The following is a 21,270-nucleotide window of genomic DNA, read 5'->3' on the forward strand; positions in this document are numbered from 1 at the left end:
ATAGCCGGTGAGTTCGCAAGCAATATCCACTTGAAACGAATTCTGAGGATGGCGCCTCTTTCGAGATTTGCGCCATCAAATTTGCGGTAAAGATACACAGTTGTTGCGCTTATTTAGAACGCCGTTTTATGCATTGAAGCACAAAAGTAACCGGACCGCCACTGTGTTTTGTCACGCACTTCGAAACTGTCACGCATATCTCGAAACTGGTGTCATCGTGAGAATTGGTTCCAAGTGGATATGCCTTGCGAACTCGCCTGCTACAATTGATAAATTGCAATATGGTGCCGTAACGTAAATAGTTAAAAAAATTCGAACTTTTTTTTATTATAATGCATTTCGTTTTCTCGGACAAGTAATATCCGCTTCTTCGAGTAATTCAGCTCAAGAACTAGAATTATGCTATCTGCCACACGCTATTTTTTTTAAATGGCGGAAGAACAGGCATGCTGGTAACGTTGCATCTTGGGTTAGCAGCGCGACGACCGACGTCTGATAAAGAGTTGCAATATCTATATGCATGATCTGTCCGTTGTAATGCTGGAAGCGAACGTCCGTACACGTGTCATCCACTCGTCTCTTCTGTTGTGCCATGGCGTGGTATATATAAACCTGGCCTGCGTGCGCAATAGAATGGTTGGAATTAAGTCAGCGCTGTTTCCTGTCCCTTCTCTCACTTTCTACGTCGCTCATCGCGCTGCTAACCAAAGATACAATTTAAAACAAGATTCTGCATAGTCTTGAAAACACCCTATGCACTTCGAAGCCGTATAATTTGAACCATTCTCTTTCGGATCAAGTGAAGCACATCCGTGCTTTAAACTCCCTGGGTAAAATGAAGCCGAGTGTGTTACTAGCAACGCCTGTTGTTATTTAAAGCCATATTACCGCTGCACTTTGCCGTTTTTGGCGCCATGGTTACCCAGGTGCGAGCCTGGCGCCTTCAGTCCAGTCTCGTCTTTTTCCCATCACCATATATAGTTTGGCGCAGCTGTTAATTGGCTGTGTAGTTGCGCTGGTGAGCACGACCCCAGCCGCGACGGCCGCATTCCGATGGGGGCGGAATGCGAAAGCGCTCGTGCGTCGGGCGCACGTTAAAGAACGACACCGTGGGCCGAACTCTCCCACCACGGCGTCCTTCAAAGCCATACGTTGGCTTTCGGATGTAAAGCCACTAATTTTAATTAATCCATGCATTATTAAGTTTCTTTGGTTGTGTTCGAAAGCTTCTCCGCAGGCTGACTTTTTTCTTGTCTAATGTTTTTCTGCACGTGCTTTTTTATTTCATCCAACAATTTTTTTCAAAACACATTTTTGTGTTGTCCTGTTCGCGCTGGCTACAAAAATGCACTACTGCGATTTTTTGCCCGCGATGCGACTGCAGCGCTACTGTATGGCTGCCTCGATGCAAAAGCCTCGATGGTTTAGCGACATTCACTCGTAAGCGTGGTCTTTCGTTGACTGATTTCGAGTTCCATTGCGTGCAGTGTGTCATGGTGATTACATTCTAATGTGAAACTTGTCTCTTTTTCGCAGTACTCAAATGCCTGAGGCTGGCCAACGATGTGGTGACATTGAAAATAAAGAAAGGTATGTACACTTATATGCTGTTGTTGAAATGTTTGCAGGTATGTTTGCATGTTTGTGGGTTACTATTTTTCTGAGAACTAGTGATCAGCTTTTTATGCACATTAGTTTTTTTTTTTTTTTTACTTCGTTCTGCTTCGTCGTGACGTTTACTATAAATTTCCAGGAAGTTGGAGAAATATTTGGAGAACAGAAGCTCATAACTGTAGAAATTATGCACAAGGACACTCATGCGTGTTTTCTAGATGCGTGAACGATCTATTAAAGCTTGTAATGCAGGGCTGCCGTCTGCAGATGCCGCTTCTCTCGCTACGTAGTTAGATGTGCCACAGACGTTTACATGAACCTAACAGATGTCGGTCGATTCTGCCGAGCCAGTGTAAACAAGTCATGGGCCGGTCTGATTGAACCAACCTGCGGGAAGTATTACGAGAAGTCGACGGGTCCTGACCCACAAGGGTCCTTCGAGAACGCCGTCGTTCGGTGATACTCCGCCAGGAATGGGACGCTCTGCTTGCACTTTCTGTCGCCTGGACTCGGCGCTGCCTGCCACTGCGATCTCGTCCCACGGGAAGTGAGTTCACATAAATGCTACCTGGTCTCGGTCCGATCCCGCCCACGTCGCGTTCATGCATGTAAACTAGCTATAAACGATCCCCCCCCCCCCCCCCCCCCCGTCTGCTGTCAAAATACTCTTTGTGTAGCGTGCAGAACGGTCTATTGCGGACGTGACAATGTCAAACATAAAAAAAAATAAAAATAGCGGTGCTATGAAAATGAGCAGCGAACACTCGTTTAGAGTATGTCGAGATACTTGAAAGCCATGCTCTTCGGGTAGTTCATGCTCAGTTATAACGGTTGCCCGTTCCATACACCATGACTCTTTCTTAGACGTGGAAATTCTCAACTTCTGTAATTTTCACCCTGTAGGCGCGCTCAAATTCTCCTTGCAATTTCCACTGTTTTTTGTACTTGTCTTCAATACTTGCTTGGTTAGCCTGTCGTGAATGTTGCAGGTACTCCTGTGTGTAAACGGCAGCCGTAGGTAGAAATAATTCATCAGCACCGGTGGACTGATGTCATTTGCCAGCAGAGTGCCGTAATTAAACATTCTATGTGTTTTTCTTGTTTCTGTTTGCCATATGTCGGCATGTTCTGAGAGCAGCCACCTCTCTACCAGGGCTATACTATGTAGCGGATTTTTCACGTAACGTGAACCAATTAAGCTCCCCCCCCCTCAAGTTATTAATGTTAGGCTACTTAGACCAACGTTCCTAGTCGTCCTGAGTAACGCAGTGTTTTTTGAAGCTCTATTAATTTGGTAATTAGCTTCTTTCAGTTACGCTTATTTTGAAATATTCGTTGTAGGAAATAAGTTTGATTGGAAAGGTTGCATAGAATGCGCAGAAACACCCAATGAAGTTAACACAACGTTATCGTTTACATAGATTTTTTCACAGGGCTTAAAGACAGCCACTGGAATGTGGAAAAAAAAATAATGCAGGCGTCACTTCGCGCTTGTGCGTCTGCTGATTTGCAGTGCTGTTAATTGTCTTTCCAAAAGAAAGAAATACGAAGGCCGCATGTCCGTTGCAAGAAGACGCGATCGGCCCCGGCGTCCAGACAACCATTTCAGTACTGTCGTGTTGAAGGTGGAAATCCGCAGCGGTCCAAAATGATGAGCGATAGGCCAGCGCTGAAAGCGGATCGAAACACACTCGTCGGCTTCTTTTACAAGACACATGCAGCCTTCGTTCTTTAGAAGGACGATTGAGAGCACTTCAAACCAGACGCGACCGGCGGTGTTGGTGTATAGTGGCTTTGGTGTTAGCCCGAGGGCGTGGGATCGAGTCCCGGCCACGACATTTCGCGATGGGGAGGGAAATACAAGAACACCCGTGTACCATGCATTGGTTGCACGTTAAAGAACCCCAGGTGGTCAAAATTAATCCTCCACTACTTGCCTCATAATAATATCGGGATTTTGGCACGTAAAATCCCAGAATATATATATATTCAACTAGGCGCGCAAGATCGCAGTGACGTCATTTTTCAAAAAAAAAAAAAAAACATTTCGCGGGCTTTCGTTGTTTCTTCTTCTTTCTGGGGTTTTACGTGCAAAACCAGTTCTGATCATGAGGCACGCCGTAGTGGAGGACTCCGGATTAATTTTGACCACCTGGGGTTCTTTAACGTGTACTAAAACGGAAGCACACGGGCGTTTTTGCATTTCGCCTCCCTCGAAATGCGGCCGCCGCGGCCGGGATTCGATCGCGCGATCTCGTGCTCAGCAGCGCAACGCCTTAACTGACTCATACAACGGCGAGTGCGGGCTTCCATTGTAGCTTGGAACAAACTGCGTGCAAGATAACGTCGTGGAAACTTGACAGGGTGTTTCTGAATATGCTCCGCAACTTTTGCCTTATTGAACTTAGTTAGCTAGTTCAATATCGCACGTCAAGAAATATAGTTACTCAGGACGACTACGAACAATACGACATTGGTCTCAGTTACCTAAACGTAAGAGTTTGTCATGTTGCTCTACAATTTTCTCATTTACACTTTTCATCTAATTATAATATTTGAGAAGCTGATTAATTAAGACTAATTGTGTAATTAGGCGGAATGCAAAAATAAACTGAGTATCGCCAAGCGACGGCAAACAACATTACCTTGGTTCTGTCCAGCTACGTGGCATTTGCATATTTTTAAATCTTGGTGCGTGATATTTGGGACACCCTGTATATGATCGACTGTTTCTTTAGGCCCTAAATGATGAAAGACGAGTCAAGCTCGTTAGGCGAAGTGCCAAAAAGACGAACGACGAGCGCCATTTTTTGTGCTGGCTTAAAGACGATTTCAGCTCCCGTGTTGCCCCGCGCTTCTTCCAGATGGCGTGCTTTATTTTGTGCTTGTTGCAAATAACATCAGATGATGCAAGGAGCTGTTGTAGAGTTTATTGAAGAGTAACGGTGGGATCATAGACCCACATCTGTGCAGTGAAGCTCACCTTTTTTTTTTTTTTTTTTTCACCTTTCTGGCAAACTTTTCGCGTGGACTTGCTTGATGTGATCATCACGATTACTTGCACGTAAAAAGAATACAAAAAAGTTTTTTTTTTCATTATTATTTCTCATTTTTTTAACCCTGAAGGGCTAGTAACGGATGACGACGCCAGAGAACCTTTTCTTTTTTTTTTTTTCAATTTTTTTTTTTTCCTCGACGAAATATCAGCGCTGTAAATGGATGAACACTGCGACCGTAGAAGGCAGCTTTAAGCTTGAAACGGTTATATTAAGCTAGCTGGGAAAGGGCCCTGAACTGTACTTTAGTGCGCGAGTTATTTTTCACGCGCCACGTCGTTGTGAAGGTGCCAGTCTTGCCGAAAGATAACAGGAAGTCCGTCTCGTGTACGCATCGGTCTCCCTCAGCCCACTCTTTTCCGCACTTCCGTCGCAGCCTTCGGTCGGCGCACTCATACAGCGGTCGCGCAGAACGTTCGCTGTCGTACGTACTTGTTCGAACGTCTCTTGGTATATGTCTTTCTCTGTTAGTACTTTCTGCTTGCGCTACCCGGTCTCTGCTGTAGTGTTTTGAAAACAGCGCCGAGATTTTGTAAGAAGGCTGCCGTCTCTCTGCGAAGGCGATGTTTTCCGTCGCGTTCAGATGGTCCCGGCCCGTGTGCGCGCGCGCACGTCTGTGTGTGTGTGGGGGGGTTTCGGCCGAAAGGGAGCGCTCTTTCTAAGCAGATCCTTCGTATTTTGGAGCGTCCTGGATATTCCCGTGCAATAACACACTGCTTCTCCGCCGTCGTCGGAAAATAGGGTTCGGCTTAGCCAGACGTCTGCCCAGGACAGCTGTCCTCCCCACGAAGGTTCCGGGAGAAATTGAAATCGAGATGGGAGGAGCTCATCATAGCGAAGTTGTGTCCATGCCGCGGTGTCCGTGTGCTGCTGACTTTAAAAAAAAATTAATCAGGGTGGATAAATTCTGTAATTCATTGAATGGGGCTGTTCTTTTTTTTCCTGGGAGAGGGATAACGTCAGGTTCAGGTCAGTATATATGCCTATATATCGTTGACCTATAGCTGCCAGTTTACTCAATTTATTTTCGAGTCTATATTCTGCCTAGATTGAATTTGTCTGCAGTCTGTAATTTTCGGCTATACGTAACTGAGCCTGTCATGCAGGTCGATCACAAACGACGCATGTCAAGCAATGGCACGAAACACGTAGTCAGAAGAGGTCACATTTGCACGCGTCCGTAGTATCGATGGATATGAGGAATACATGGTTGCGCTAATAGGAAAACAAAGACTTAGAAAGAAAAGTAGGAAACGATAGGTCGGGCGCTGAACTTCAACTGGTTTATTCTTACAGCAGAGCAGGAGGGATTCAACAAATGCGCATGCGTGTATCAGTGTTGTCTAAGGCGATTACAGTGACTTCTTTAACAGCTGCATCTCGTTGTCAAACAGAAAAACAGACGTATCACTAATACAACTCGTGCCTCTCTCTTTTATGTGACAAGCCTCCAAAGGTTATCTTGCTAACGTATCACCACTCCTGCCAATTATCTAAATGTCACGCAGTATAGTGGCTCACATCTGTCGGCCAAGCAAACCATGCAATGCGCAGGTAAGTGCGCATTACCTTTGTTCATGATGGACAATTCATGCTCCCGTGCCCGGTCATTGACACATCTCCCCGTTTGGCCCACGTAGGACTTCCCACATTTCAGCGGTGTCTCATAAATAACGCCAGTCGCACATTTCACGTAAGGTCTGGTGTGGTTTTTCTGCCATCCTGACTTTTTGTCAACGCGGCTAATGCGCGGACACAGTCCAGGTGCGCTCTTTCAGTCTGCGGCCTGCTCGTTGCCTGTACAATGTTGCGGTTGAAGCAAAAGCCTCCAGAGCCAGTTAGCGAGCCCTTGCAGTGCCTTGCATAGAGGGCCGCCACTCGTCTCAGCCGTTATTTCTTCCTCTTTGGATCTTTGTCGTCCCTGCGCGCTGTATGGTAGGAGTCAAACATCGACATCTCGAACAAGAATACGTGAGCGCCAAAACCACGGCAAGAGCGAGACGGGCGCGACAGGACCGTACGCTGTAGAATATATACCTAAACCATATATAAAAGCGGGGGACAAATGGAGTGGATGGATTCGGGATGTGTCGAACCGAGCGTCGATATATGCGTATTTCGAGATTTCCGAAAAGTACGTATATAGGCCTGTTTTCAAAAGGCTATATTTACGCACTACTTCTTGTATACCTTCGACTGGTCGAACTGTATAAAGATTCAGAAGCTTGCTGCTCCTTTGGTGCATAGGCAGTTCGGCGTGAAGTTGCCTGCGAAAAAAGAAAAAATACTACATAAGAAATGCCGCTTTGTTGTGTTTTCAGCATTCTATAAAAAAAAAAAGTTAACACAACTGCGTCAGTCGACTTTAGTCATAAAAGCTAAACTTGCTTGACGCATATTGCCTGCCAACGAATCTGTCATTACCATCTCGCTCTCCAGAATATGTTCTGTGATGAAATGTCTGGAACTTCTTGCAGAAGCCTAATGAAGAGGTAGTCGGCAAAATCGATAAAATTCCGTTGTCTTATGATGTAGTGCTGACCTGCCGGGTAAAATTAAGCTCGATTACTTCCGCCCTAGCACTATAGATAAGCGAGACTAGTCACGAAGGGCTCAGCTCGGCCCCTGTACGTTGGCCGGCTCAGTGCTGACGTCAGAAACAAGGAATGTAAGTTGGAAACCCGGCTCTTGATGCATAGTTGGTGCTTTTGCTCTTTCCATGAATAGCGCACACATTTCTTGGACGAGATTGAATTGCCCAAGGATGCGAATGAACGCTTTCATGTTAGGAAAATAAGCAGCAAGCAAAGTGAACATGTATGCCAAGGTCACTTTACAAAAATGTTTTCTATGCTTATCTTTCCAAAGAATAAAATACATTTATTCTTGCACACGCATTGGGCTGTTTTGAGACTGGTTTGGATTTTTCTAAAAGTGGTACTAAACAGACGAAATCGCTTCGTCATGCTACTCCAAATGAACATTAATTTCCGCAGTGATTATGAGATTATTTTGCAGGCCTCTAAATCATACTTGACTATTCCAAAACATGGTTAAGCGACGCGAAACCAGTATAGCGCTGTTCAGTGAAGAGATTCTTTGCTTTAATAATAATTGCATTTTTGTATTTTTGTGCACTACCGCATGAGTTACATTTATGCAGTACCTTCAAAATTAAAGATCCAGTAGTTTTAATAAATCGCTATGCTACAGCTACGCATATGAACCTTGTACAGGCCGTTTATGCGCTTTGGCGGACACAATTTTCGTGAACGAGCCTACAAATATGTATTTTAACATATTTAACATAAGAACGGGATCAAGCGGCCATGAATATTTCTTTAATTATTGTGCTAGACGCCATCTTCTATCATTTCGCACCACTTCCTTCTCTGTCTTCCCGCACAGGTTGTCATCTTCCTGGTGCTGTTCCCAGTTTGACCGTAAGAATATTTAACTAAGATTTGCTAACTTCTTCAATATTGTGATTATGGTACAATATATGTTTATATTAGAAACTCGAACACAATTGTATTCGAATACAACTTCATGTTGTTTGAGTCTGCTTGAGCGCTTGTGTTCCGAGATGTTCATAATCGACTTTGTCTCTGTACGCTAATTTTGTATTCAAGGGCAGGCGTCTCGGCAACACCATGTTACCCAGCGTGTGATGTTGACTTATAATCAAGGGTAAAGTCAGTCTCTTGTCCTTATCAGCCGAAAACAGGAGCGCAGCTGTTATCAGGTCCGCCCAGCTTCTAGACTGACGTGAAAAAATATGAATCTATTATCAGTCCAGCAGAGCGTAAAACTTTCGCCCGTGTATGATTAAAATGATCAGTCAGCGATAATGTTTTTAGATACCGTATACCCTGAAAACGTATGGAGTCCGCGAGCTATTTTGTATTAGTGCGGCCGCTAACTACGGGTTTCTTATGCAGAATGTTACATTAAAGTCTGAATACAATGGTCTTTTTTTTTTTGGTAGTTTGCTTTTAAGTATTACTTGCTACATTTATTACGGTGGCCTGATAAACCACGATTCTATTGAGGCAAATAAAAAATTACGCAAGGAGCCGGGGCAGGAAGAAAAGTGACAGTGGCCGTTTGATAATAGCGATTTTTCCCAGTGGCTAAATTTATTCCTGGGCAATAAAAGGGGCTAACGTTTCAAGAAAGCGCCGATAATTCTTTGGCCCCACTGACGAACTAAATAGGAGGTCAACGAATTTAAATGAAATTTGTGCTACGCATTCTCCTATAGGCACTTGTCTGTGAAACTGCAAGGTGCGCTGATGCGCTCAGCTTCTCCGCAAATTAACTTTGCATATTGTCGCACACGCTCTCAGTCCGTGCCATCGAACGGGTCATTTTATATTGGCCAATCTGTGCTCGGTGGCGCAACAATATATTATTTATAGAAACAGCGCGCATAAAGCACAACTTCAATAGGAGATTCTTATGTTCGCACAGAGGTTCTTAATTTACGTAGAAAGTATAGTCACTCTGCGGGAATGAAACTGCCGTGACGTTTCAGCCACTATGTGCAGACGTACGCATATGTTTTCCTCCGATCATTTCGTGATTGGATGGCTGATATCCTAGCCCCCTTTCCCGAGCTGTCCACTGGCACATCTGAAATGCAGGAGCAGAACTGCATGACAATGTAAAAAGTCACGCTCGGAAAAAGAAAGAAGAAAAAGCGCTAATAATATGCAGGACATACCACTTTAGAAACTGTTTTCAGCAGGAGTCTTTCGGAAGCGCCAACTGCCCAATTACCGTGAGCGTTCTTTTGAAGAAGAAAGGACAGCTGCAGCCTTTAAAATATGCTGTCAACTAACTGTTTTAAGTGCAGCAAATTTTATTATTCTAAACGATTGAGCAATTGCCCTAGTAGCGCAGTTCTTCGTTTGACAAATACTTGAATAGGAATGTTTTGAGCGAAAGTTTTCTTTGCTTTTAAAGCACAGTTTTAGCCACGAAGCAGGGACAGGAGGCGTCTAATCCAGTAATAGCAACCCGAGGAGCCCCAAACTGTTGTCCTGATTCAGCTGCCTCCTTCGGATACATGGGGGCACAGGTTGGCAATGCTACTCAATTGGGGAGGCACAAAAACCCGCGTGCCGTTATTGCCAGGCTCCGTCAATTGCGTTTTCCTAGACAGAACATCGAAGGAAACAACTCGTTTTTTTTTTTTCTTCCTTCTTTCCTTCTGCGGCGTCCTCGCAGGACGAAGCATTGCGTATTCTCGTGTTGCGGTGTATAGGCTGGTTTTGAAAACTTGTGTATAGACTTTCGCATACTTAAAATATGGAATTGTCTGCATCCGCACCTCGCAGCCTTGCGCGAAGTACAATTTTATATCCGTTTTTATGATGCAAAAGCGTCTGAACTTGAGCTTGTTGGTATACGCCTTCGTGACGGAAAAACTGTGCGAAAAACCGTGACAAGAGAGAACAGGACTATCAGCGCCTAGTCCTGTCCTCTCTTTCTTGTCTAGTTTTTCGAACCGTTTTTCCGTCATGTTTAGGATACTCTACAACGCCGTAATTTTTAAGCATATGTTTTGTGACCTGGACCCTGCAGAACCAAGCGAGTAAGCGCAACTGTTGAATATAGCCCTGTGTATCAGAATTTATTTCTAAAAATTTTAACGTGCTCTTTGGTTTCGCGAAACCTTCAAATGAGAAATTCGCTTAAGTTAAGGGCCCTCGAAATAAAATGTATTTGCATTATGTTCTGTTATGTATTTACGGTACAAATTGTCACATGTGGGCATAATACACGTTATTGAACTTCAGTGGGTGCAAAACATTTGTGTGTGTGTGTGTGTGTGTGTGTGTGTGTGTGTGTGTGTGTGTGTGTGTGTGTGTGTGTGTGTGTGTGTGTGTGTGTGTGTGTGTGTGTGTGTGTGTGTGTGTGTGTGTGTGTGTGTGTGTGTGTGTGTGTGTGTGTGTGTGTGTGTGTGTGTGTGTGTGTGTGCGCGCACAACACGAATGCACCCACGTGCTGTTACACAAATGCAAGGAACACACGCTTACGCGGTGCTCATAAACAACACATAAACACTTCATGAAACGAAGGGTAGTTGTGTGTTTCGTACATAAATTTTCAAGAAATTTATTTCGCTCGCGCATCTATACCGTTCGAGGTGTTGCAAGTTTTCATCGAAAAAGGGCATGCAGATCCGATGGCATTGGTCATCTTGTGCAATGGTTAACTAACCTATGGGTCGTCGGATGCCGTCACACTCAATTGAAAAGTCATGCAGGCATTCCTGCGGCGGCGCTTACATCCGTTGTCGCTGGCGGCGACGTCATAATGTGTGCAGCGTTTTGCCGGAATCTGCGCAAGAAGATACATGGAAGCTGGTGTTGCCGACGTGCGCTGTTAAAGTTGGGTCCCATTGTCTCGGAGTCGGGCGTCACACAGAGGATCGCGCTCTAGCCTACGCCGCCGGTGCGTCTCAAAACGGGTAGCTGGCCTACGCTACCGGGTCGTCACACGGAGTTAGCGCTAAGCTTGCCCACGCCGTCGTCCCAACTTTCTTGACGAGAGTTGCTTCCTTGCTGATCAGTACGAGGGCTCGAGGTCTGATTGACTAAAGAGGGTTTATTTACATAGATATATTGAGGCAAACTCATTTACAGAGAAAATCATACTCGTCCTGGCTGAAGTACAGAGCTCGGTACATATCAACGTCGTAGCCCGCAGCTATACATTGTTCTCGGAGCATAAGCTGAATTACTCTTGCAGAGGACACTGCTAGCAGGCAAGATGGCTCATTAAGTGACTTCCGTCTTCCCTAGATCACTTGCTAGGGAAACAGGTTATGTCATGATCGGCCAATCCAATGGCCTGTCGCAAAACACCACCTCTGAGGAGGAGAAGGTCCACACCAAGCACACGCGCCGCCCCTGAAATGATTGTGGAAAGAGGGCAGCGAGTACATCATACTGATTGTCCTAGCGATGACAGTTTGGATAAAAATATAATGCTAGGAATTTTCCTTTTAAATCCGATAGTTTAATTATTTTATATTTACCCATGTGTAAAGATAAATCAGGAGCTCTTACTAGTCATGACTTTCTATGCCATTGATGCGACGGCTTGGTCTTGTTGCATGACTCGAAAAACGCACTACAGGGAGAGGTGAACAACTCAAGCCGTCAGAAGGAAAGCCGCTCCCCAAAATTCCCAATCACTTGATTGGCTTGATGAGTTAGTATGATGGACAACACTTGGCATTGGTAATTAGCAGAGTTTGGCATGCCGTCGGGTTGGACAGCTTCCTGAATACGCACGCAGCCATTTTTCGGCATTTGGCCCGCACCTTCAATAACACGTGCCTCCGATGTTGGCTTCACAGTGACGTCACGGGGAAGTCGCTTCGGTAGAATAGAGAACGCGCCTTCTTGTAGAAATGTCGAATTTGTCAGCATCTCAGTGCCCACGTTGACTCAGTGGAATGTTTGACGTCGATACCGGAACGTTGTTTGACGTCGATACCACAGTGACTCCCGCATCGGCTTTTCGGTTAATACGCCAAACGCAAGAGCACGTACTCTGTGAAACCTTTGCGGCTGCAAGTATATACTTGTTTGTAGCCGAAACAAACTAGGGGGGGGGGGGGGGGGGGATGCACTCCCAACACACATCTTGGAATTTGTGAAGTGAGGCTTTTGTGTAACGGTTAATCAAACGCTGTAAATTTGCCCATTTTATTCCTGCGTCGTACAGGAAACTGGCGCATGCGCTCTCGCGCACCCGTGCTACGCAATGTGACACGTGCGGTGATCATCTCAAAGAGCTAGTTGACGTTGGCAACGATAAAAGTATACGTGCGATTGTGGCCTAATGATTAGAGCATCGGCCTGCTGGTCCGGGGTACCTCTTTAAGTGTGAGCTATTCGGCAACAAAGCAGCAGTGCAGCAGCCACGGTCAGAAAAGTCCTGGAGAGTTCGCAAAGAAAGCTTAAACTGACGCAGTGTTCCCATTCTGCGCCTTGTGCGACGACGTGAGCAGAGACCAGAGTTTTGTTGCTTCAGGAGCTGGGAGTCGTGGTCTCGGAATCCGACGTCAAACTGAGGGTCGCCCTCTAGCCTACGCCACTGGTGCGCGTCTCGTAACGCGTAGCTGGCCTACGCTACCGGGGCGTCACACGGAGGCTGAGCGGGCCCACGCCGTCGTCCGAGCAGGCTTGACGAGGGTTGTTTCGTTCTTGATGAGTACGAGGTCGAGAGGTAGGGGAAACGGAACAGGGAGTTTATTTACATGGAAGAGTAAAACTTATTTACAGAACGAGGGGATCATCATCGTACTGGCCGGAGTACGGAGCGCAGTACATCTAGCATGTCTGCGCTATTACAACTGAGCAGACTACATTGTTCTGGGCGAGCACTATCTACATCTCAGAGCAGATGGGAGAGCACTAGCTACATCTTTCGGGGAGAGCACTAAGCTACATCTTAGAGCAGAAGGGAGGGCACTCTAGATAATCCGGCCGCAAACGTCCGCTTAAATGCCCTCTGTCCTCCCTATAGATCCTCAGGCCAGGGAAACCTGCGGGCACACCTTCCTCCAATCGGAACGTCCCAAGTCGCCGAAGGCTCCGCCTTTGAGGGCGAGGGTAGCACATAATCACTCCGGCGCCTTTATTCCTCGAACACACTTGGAAAGGTAGCCTCGGGTGCCCACGGCTCACTGCCACATGCAGAGAACGGAGGGGTCGCTCGTAGACGGGAGGTGTCACGCTTGGCCCAATCTGGCGCGTCTTGGTTCCTGGGATGGCCCAGCCATTAGCGGGTTCGTCTGTCGAACGGCCTTGGCGGCTAGCTGCGGCCTTGGGGAAGCGTCGCACGCACTTTCCCAGGCATTCCTTGTCCCAGCGTCGTGGTCGGCGGCCGGGTGACATCCATCAGCCCCGTAGCCGTCAAACGTGTCTCGCCTTGGTGTCGCCGCTGGTCTGTTCACCTCCTCCACGGCCCGGAAAATCTCGACTGGCCAGCGCTGACAACCGCTGGTCAGTATGAGAGTGACTGGTGACCAAGAAGATGACTTGGCGTTCTGCAACAACTGCAAACTCGGAATGCCTCCAACCACCTCACAACAACCGGCATGGAAGAGTCGATCCCGACAACACAGTACCACACAGCGTGCAAACGCCTGGAATCAAATATTAACCCACCAGACTTCATGGCAAATTTCAATGTAAGCTGCTCAACTGAAGACAGCAAATTTTCACTCAAATTTTCGTGCCGCCAAAGCGAGCGCCTCACGCTCCTTTGAGTTCAACGAAACCGGACAGTCGCGCTGCACGAGAGCAAAGGTATACATAGAGCTAAACCAAAGGCGCTAAATAACCAACGCTTCAAAACTCCTCATGCAGCCTAAGTTCACGAACAGTCTGTTCATACTCTTATCACAGTGAACTGCTTATCACACCTAATGGTGCCACTGCCCAGCCTCGTGAACTCTAGGCATACATAATCAAAATCGCGCCAATTTTGCGGTCCCTAATAACAACGCATACTTGCGTCTCACGCAGACGTTTTCTTTCCCTTTTGTCTTTGCAGGACACGCCTTAAAAAAAAAAAAAAACAAAACAAAACTGAGCTGGCGTAACTTACGCACTCACAATAACTGAAAATGAAAACGCGTCTGCTAATAACTACTTCCACGCACGCTTACTGGAAAACTTGGAACACTGCCGCCCTCAGTCATAAAGTTTTTGTTTCCTTCCGTCCGCACAGGACACGCGCTAATGGCACATACGCTTCTTAGTGCAAATTATGCACTCACTGAAAACGTAACGCGCTTAACCTTCAAAGAAAGAACTTACACTTTTAACAAAGGTTAACTGATACCTGCGCGTGTTACAACAGGCTTTTAACAAATAACCTTGACGTTTCAAGTCACTCGCAAAAAAAGAAAACCTATGCACTCATTAACGAACACTTCGCGAAACTAAAGCTTTACTGAAAACAAATCTTCCAAACCTCGGAGCTTCTCAGAAGAAAACAAACAAAGCTCATAACTTACTTACTGAAAGAAACGCTAGTCTCAAATCTCGAAAGTTCTGAAATGCTCAAAAAAAATAATAAACGAACAAAACAAAGTGTTTATTTCTGCGGAACCTTTACTTTTTGCCGGTCGTTCCGATTGTTTACGACGGATTCATAATTTTGAGCCGTACTCGAGGTGGTCGTGCCCTGAAAGCTATTCTGGCCATCCAGGAACAACAAAAGGCCGGCCATTCTGTCAGCTCTTTCGAGACGTTACAGTCCCCTGCCAATTTGTGCCCTAGCGGCATGCTTTCAACATGACCTCGGTTGACCGCGTCGGGTCTCCCTACCACCTCATCTCGTCCTGCCACCCTGCGCTCCTTCGAATTGCATGCTGCACCCCGAAAAGAACGACGGAACGACGGAGAACATAATTTCCCCGTGCCTTTGTCCGTGTTCGCGCAGAACATGTTTCTCTGTCTCTTTTTGACCGGTGGCTCGAACGTGGTTTAATTGAAAACGTCGTCAACGACTACTGCACATTTCCTTTATTCGCGCCATGCCTATTTGCGTCTTTCGCTGTCTTTGGCTGCGCTACATTCTTCACCGATTGCCGACCTTTACGTTTCTTTCTGCGGCATTTTTTTTTTCTTGAACTAGCTGTCGAGCCGTCTTCTCGTGCCTCGTGCTGACCGTTACGCATCTCCTCGGTCCGGATCACTGTCTTACCCGCACAGTCTGGGTGATTTTCATTTAAATCTTCTCTTTCTTTGCCTCGACTGGCGGACAGCTCAACCGACTCTGGAACAATGCAGCAGTCTTTACTCGAAGTACGCAACTCGCAATCCTGCGAACTGCCCACTACTGCATTGTCCAGCTCATGCTGTTCATCGGCACACAGCTCGTCGGTCTCGATCGCTGTCTCACCCGCACAGTCCGAATGGTTCGTGCCTAAATCATCCCTCTTTTGGCAACCGAGACACTGGCGGACAGCTTTACCGATCCCTGAACCATGCAGCTGTTTTCCTTTGAGCAACACAACTCGCAATCCTGCGAACTGCCCTCAACCGCATCGTCCAGCTTGCACTGCGCATCGGCACCCAGCCCGGACTCGACATGGGTGCTCCTGTCTGTCGGGTCAGCAGTTCTCTGAGCTTTGTTAACAACCTCGCCAACCATACCTGCGACGCCCACACACGGTGGCTATGCCAATTCATTCACAGCTGGCCTAGCTGTTTCTACAGCACCTCGTCGATCTCGCTACGGCCTTCAACAGCATCTGTTGCCACCGAGGCATCGTTAGCAGCTAGCACTTTCAGTTCACCTATGAAGGTGCTGCTAACCTCACAGGTACTAGCCTCTTAGGCTCTCGACAAAACCCTGCTAGCGACTTCCTCCCACTTTCGCTGCGTATAACCTACAGATTTCTCAAGCCACCGTTGTCTTTCTTCGATTGCCTGCTCCAAACGTCCAATGTATCTGTCCAGCGCTGCTACAAACTTCCTGCTTGCTTTCCTTTCTTCCGGCCTGCATTTCTCCTGCAATATTATTTTCAATTCCTGCCTAATTTCTTCCTGTTCCTGCATAATTGCTTCCAGCTCCTGTATTTTGCTTAGAAATCTGTTATCTAGATGCTCGATGATTTTCAAATCATTGTCACTTTGGAGAATGGCTTTACGAATCTCGGCTTCCGTTAAGTCCTCCTCTACGTCTACCACGAGCTCTTCACACAACCACAACAGGCTAGTTCTCGTCAAACTCAACATGACCATGGTCGCTACTTTAAGCTTTGGCTCTGCTGTCACACAATACTTGCTGCGATACACTCGCAGATCAGAATACAAGTAAAAGATCCCTATAGCGATTCAAATCCACAAACCCAGAGAAATTAAAGCCTGGTAAATCTTACAACCAAACCCAAACGCTTACCGACAGAAGCAGCACCCTGTCACCAGTCCTTCTCCGCCGTATCCAGTCAGTTGCAAAAAGTGGTCATTCCCAAGTCGCCTCCAACTTGATTGGAATACCGGTCGGTCACCTTGTCCCAAGATTCGTGAGGTCAATCTCACCGCTGCCCACCAGAGTTAGGAGCTGGGGGTAGTGGTCTCGGAGTCCGACGTCAAACTGAGGGTCGCGCTCTAGCCTACGCCACCGGTGCGTCTCGTAACGGGTAGCTGGCCTACGCTACCGGGGCGTCACACGGAGGCTAAGCGGGCCCACGCCGTCGTCTGAGTAGTGTTGAAGAGAAGGGTTGCTTCTTTCGTGAAGAGTACGACGTTGTGAGGTAGCGTAAACGGAACAGGGGGTTTATTAACATGGAAGAGCCAAACTTTACAGAACGAGGGGATCATCATCGTACTGGCCGGAGTACGGAGCGGAGTAAATCGTGGCATGTCAGCGCTACTGAATCTCAAGGGACTACATCGTTCTGGGTGAGCACTGGCTACATTTCGGAGGGCACCCCAGATGAGCAGCAAACGTCCGCTTAAATGCCCTCCGTCCTCCCTAGATCCCTAGGCCAGGGAAACCGGCGGGCACGCCTTCCTCCAACCGGAGCGTCCAGTCGCCGAAGGCTCCGCCTTGAGGCTCAGGGTGCGCATCAACACTCCGGCGCCTTTATTCCCCGAACACATTTGGAAAGGTAGCCTCGGGTACAGTGTACTAGAACACTGTACCTCGGGCGCACGCGGCTCACTATCGCAGAAGGATGGAGGGGACGCCCGTAGACAGGTGGTGTCACGCTTGACCCAATCTGGCGCGTCTTGGTTCCTGGGATGGCCCAGCCATTAGCGAGTTCGTCGGTCGAACGGCCTTGGCGGCTAGACTGCGACCGTGCGCAAGCGTCGCACGCACTTTCCTAGGCATCCCTTAGTCCCGGAGCCGTGGTCGGCGGCCGGGTGACATCCATTAGCCCCATAGCCGTCAAACTAGCCTCGCCTTGGTGTCGCCGTTGGTCTGTCCGGTGCGACGTATTGTGGGCATCACCATGCGTCTCAGTAAATCAGAAGTAGCTTCAAGGTCGCTTCCCCCGCTGGCCGATCGTAACACTGCTAAGCCCGAGAGCGCGCGTCTACCGCGCATTAGGTGTACGTTAATGAACCCCTTGGTGGTCAGAATTATTCCGGAGTTCCCCGTGCACTACGGCATGCCTTATAATGATATGGTGGTTTGGCCCATAATACCCCTGAATTTATTAATAAAATAACAATTGCTTCAGGTGCCTAACTAAGTTATACTCGCGGACACCCTTTCTTGGCTATATGAAGCGAAAGCTACAATGGCTGACTTGCAAAAGTATTCGTACGCAAAGTAGTCCGGGCGAGTTTGGCCACCGATTTCATTTTCGCTGACCTAGCATAGCTCCTTTACTTCAGAGAAGACGCAGACGCAGTTAACCCGACGTGAATCTTTGAAGTTAATCGAAGTGTATAGACATCCCATACCTATAGATTTCTGAACAGCGAGCAATGCAGCCTGCGTCGATGCCTCAAAGCGACAGTATGACCTCGGCCTCTGTGAGAACGCAAAACCGACGCCGGCGGCTACGTTCACACCGAAAGCGGAGCGGCAAGCGGCCAAGCGGATTTTCAAAGCGGCGAGGTGGCGAGCGCGCGCGGCTGTTCAGACCGGCCGGTTTGCCTGGCTGCCCGCGCCGTCGGGGAGGCGGAGCATCTCGCTATTTCACGGACGTGCCGCCCCCACCTCGCACTTACCAGTTACACACAATCTTCTTCCGTAGCTCTTTCTTCAAGTCGACTTCCTTGTACCTTGGGTTACATTTGTCGTACAGGACCGGGTAATGCTTGAATGTGTTCCGCAGCAGTACCACAGTGAACACAGCCGGTTCGGACATGGTGGACGCCATTTGCATTCCCTCGGCAGGATGTTTACATTTGTTCACCAGCGCTTCCGCCGTCTCGGGATCTGATTGGCTGCGGCCAATGCGGCCAACTTTTCCGCGCTGAAAAAATCTGCCCGCGCGCGATTCGGCCAAGCGGCCGCGGATTTGGTCGCTTGGCCGTATGGCCGCCGGCGCTTTGCGGAAAATCCGCGGCCGCTTGCCCGCTCCGCCTTCGATGTGAACGTGCCTTAACGACGCAGCGTAAGTAAACTTGCTCACTCGTTTGTACACGCCGTTGCTTGATATTTCCGAATGGTTTCACCTGGTTTCACTGTGGACGTTTAACGAACCTGTTTTTTGTGCTTCGGCAGCCGTTTGTTGGTGAAGTTGGTCTCTCAGGAAAGCTGACAGGCGGGACAGCAAGCGACGAATACTCACCAGAAGGAAGCGTGCGCCATTTTACCTTAGATGAATGCGTATGTTCGAGAACTCGAAATGGCAAACTAAAAATACTATAAAATATCAGTTGCCGATTGGTGAATGTTACGTATCTTTTCACGTTATGTGCAGTAAAAAAGAAGCAGTTATGTTCTCTATTTTAATGCACCTAAGAAAACAACAAACTTGCGGTTCTACTTTCAGCAGCGGTGCCACAGGCGCGCTTCTCTTCCGTAGCCTTCGCTTCATAGCTCAGAAAAGGTGTCCAAAAGCATAGCCTCTCCGAAAAAAAAAATCTTGTGGAACGTCATATCTTAAGACGTGCCTGAACCTTCACTAGCATGAAAATTTTATATTAAACCGTTTCGTCAAAGAATGACTCGCACCATATAATCGCAGTGTAGGCGTGCATTCATGGACTCGCTGCGCTCAGTCTTTATCATCATTATTGTTACTTTCAATTTATCTCGCTACTGTCAACGTGTGGCACCTGTACTGACCATTAACACCGTAATAGTCCCGTTAATTGGCTGACGTAATACAGTGATGGCGTCCTTAATAAACAAAGTTGTTCCATTATAAAATGTGCTGACGTAATGCATGTAAAAGCACGTAGTTTTGCCCCGTCATGCGTTGCACGGACGTTCCCTCCATTATTGTGTAAAGCGGCATAAAAGACGTTTTTCGAGCACGGACTCTGTATACTTGAAAGCCAAATTCATGTCTGTTCCACCACGGCATGCATGGAATATGTGCGGAAATCTACAGCTGAAGTAGTAGTGTGCACGAGTAATGCGTGCACGTAGAGCTGAAAATGCGGTTGGTGATTCAAATGCTAGAATGTCAAGAATTTCCAGCAGACAATTGACATAATGATATACAGTACGGGTATACACCTAGAGCAGTGTAAAAAATAGTCGTGAAAAAAAAAGGAAACAAAGCTGTTTTCATTTTTACTACAGAAAACTTTTGAACGGAAACTACAAATATTCCTTCATTTAGAAAAAAAAAGTTTTTTTTTCTTCTTTTCTTACGTGAAAGAAGAGTTTTCCTTAATGCTAACAGAATTGGTCATGCATTTTTCTATAAGCAAACTTATTTAAATAGATTTTTGTTTGTTTCTTTCCTATCCTCAATTAGGCGTTGTGTGCAGCTCCGCCACCTACGTAAGTGTAGGCAGACCGACCTCATATGCGCGCCACAATTACTCTTCATTTAACGTCCTTGTTTGGTTGAAACCATAAAGTCAAAATTCCAGTTGTAACTGTGCCTATATTCAACATTGTGCTGTCTTCACCTTTCGCTTTCCTGACACGTTCTCGCACTTAGTATTGGCACCGACCTGTGCTTCTCCTAAACGATTCGTCACTTCTCGTCAATGTTATATAAAGCTGTTGTCAAAGCACTGGTGTACCACCATTTGACGCGCACCCGCATCGATGTATAGTGCAGCTGACGTTCTGCTGCTGATCATGAGGTTGCGGTTTATTTCCAACTGCGGCAGCCGCCTTCGATAAGGCCCAGTATCCAAAAAGCACTCGTGTATGAGCTGTGGTTTACGATGTCAACGGCGGCGAATGCGCGAACGTTACCCCAGATTGTTACCGAGGGAAGTAAGACCGCATGAGTTAAATTTTAATTCGACATCTCGGGTAATCAGTTCATTGAAGGTCCTTTCTGTGATAAGTTGAAATACACAGAATAGATGAACGTTTCGTGAGACGTACGTAACTGATAGCGTAAGTGACGCTCAGGAGGAACATTTGTCGGCCAAGAATGCCAGACTAACCCCGCCCGTGTCACCACCGCCGCTCTTGGCTCGGGTTGGAATCGGAAATTCGCAAAACGTTTCATTAGGAGAATGTGTATAGGTCTGTTGGACTAACATTCTATATACGATATACTAAACTCCACGAACTCCAGTGGTTGTTTTCTGTGGCTTGGCTGTTGCTTGAATGAGTTGAGAGTAGTTATGGAGAATTGTTGATACTGAGTCCTTAATAGCATGGCACATACCCAGCTCCAATGCTAGACCTGATGATGATGATTATGATCGCCTCATAAAATGGCTCATACCCACACTGGGGGATTGGCCAAGAATTGCGCGCTTAACCTTTTACTTTATGTTTTGAAGTATTACATAATCAATCAAAAAAAAGAAAAAAAGAAAAACACGCAAAGACAAACAAAAACAAACAAAAAAGACCATTCAAAAACTTATTCGTTTAGTAGATTGTATGTAACCGCAAACGGCATCAAACACCTCTCTGTGGCTAAAACCCAGAACTGACTCACCGAAAGATAGTATTAGTC

General features: G+C 46.9%; 1 protein-coding gene across 4 annotated transcripts in view; it reads left to right on the forward strand.

Moving 5' to 3' along the window:
* LOC119436408 (PH and SEC7 domain-containing protein-like) overlaps positions 1-21,270 on the forward strand; it is a 297,543-nt gene that overhangs the window by 199,888 nt on the left and 76,385 nt on the right. For 2 of the 4 annotated variants that reach the window (XM_049657507.1, XM_049657503.1), the window contains exons 3-4: positions 1,537-1,590; positions 8,079-8,113. In XM_049657507.1, the coding sequence (XP_049513464.1) occupies positions 1,544-1,590; positions 8,079-8,113 (82 nt within the window). In that variant the 5' untranslated portion in view covers positions 1,537-1,543. The remainder of the gene's footprint in view (positions 1-1,536; positions 1,591-8,078; positions 8,114-21,270) is intronic. The other 2 variants (XM_037703249.2, XM_037703250.2) reach the window with 1 other exon arrangement.

Source organism: Dermacentor silvarum, chromosome 1 (genome assembly GCF_013339745.2).
Source record: "Dermacentor silvarum isolate Dsil-2018 chromosome 1, BIME_Dsil_1.4, whole genome shotgun sequence".
NCBI lineage: Eukaryota > Metazoa > Arthropoda > Arachnida > Ixodida > Ixodidae > Dermacentor > Dermacentor silvarum.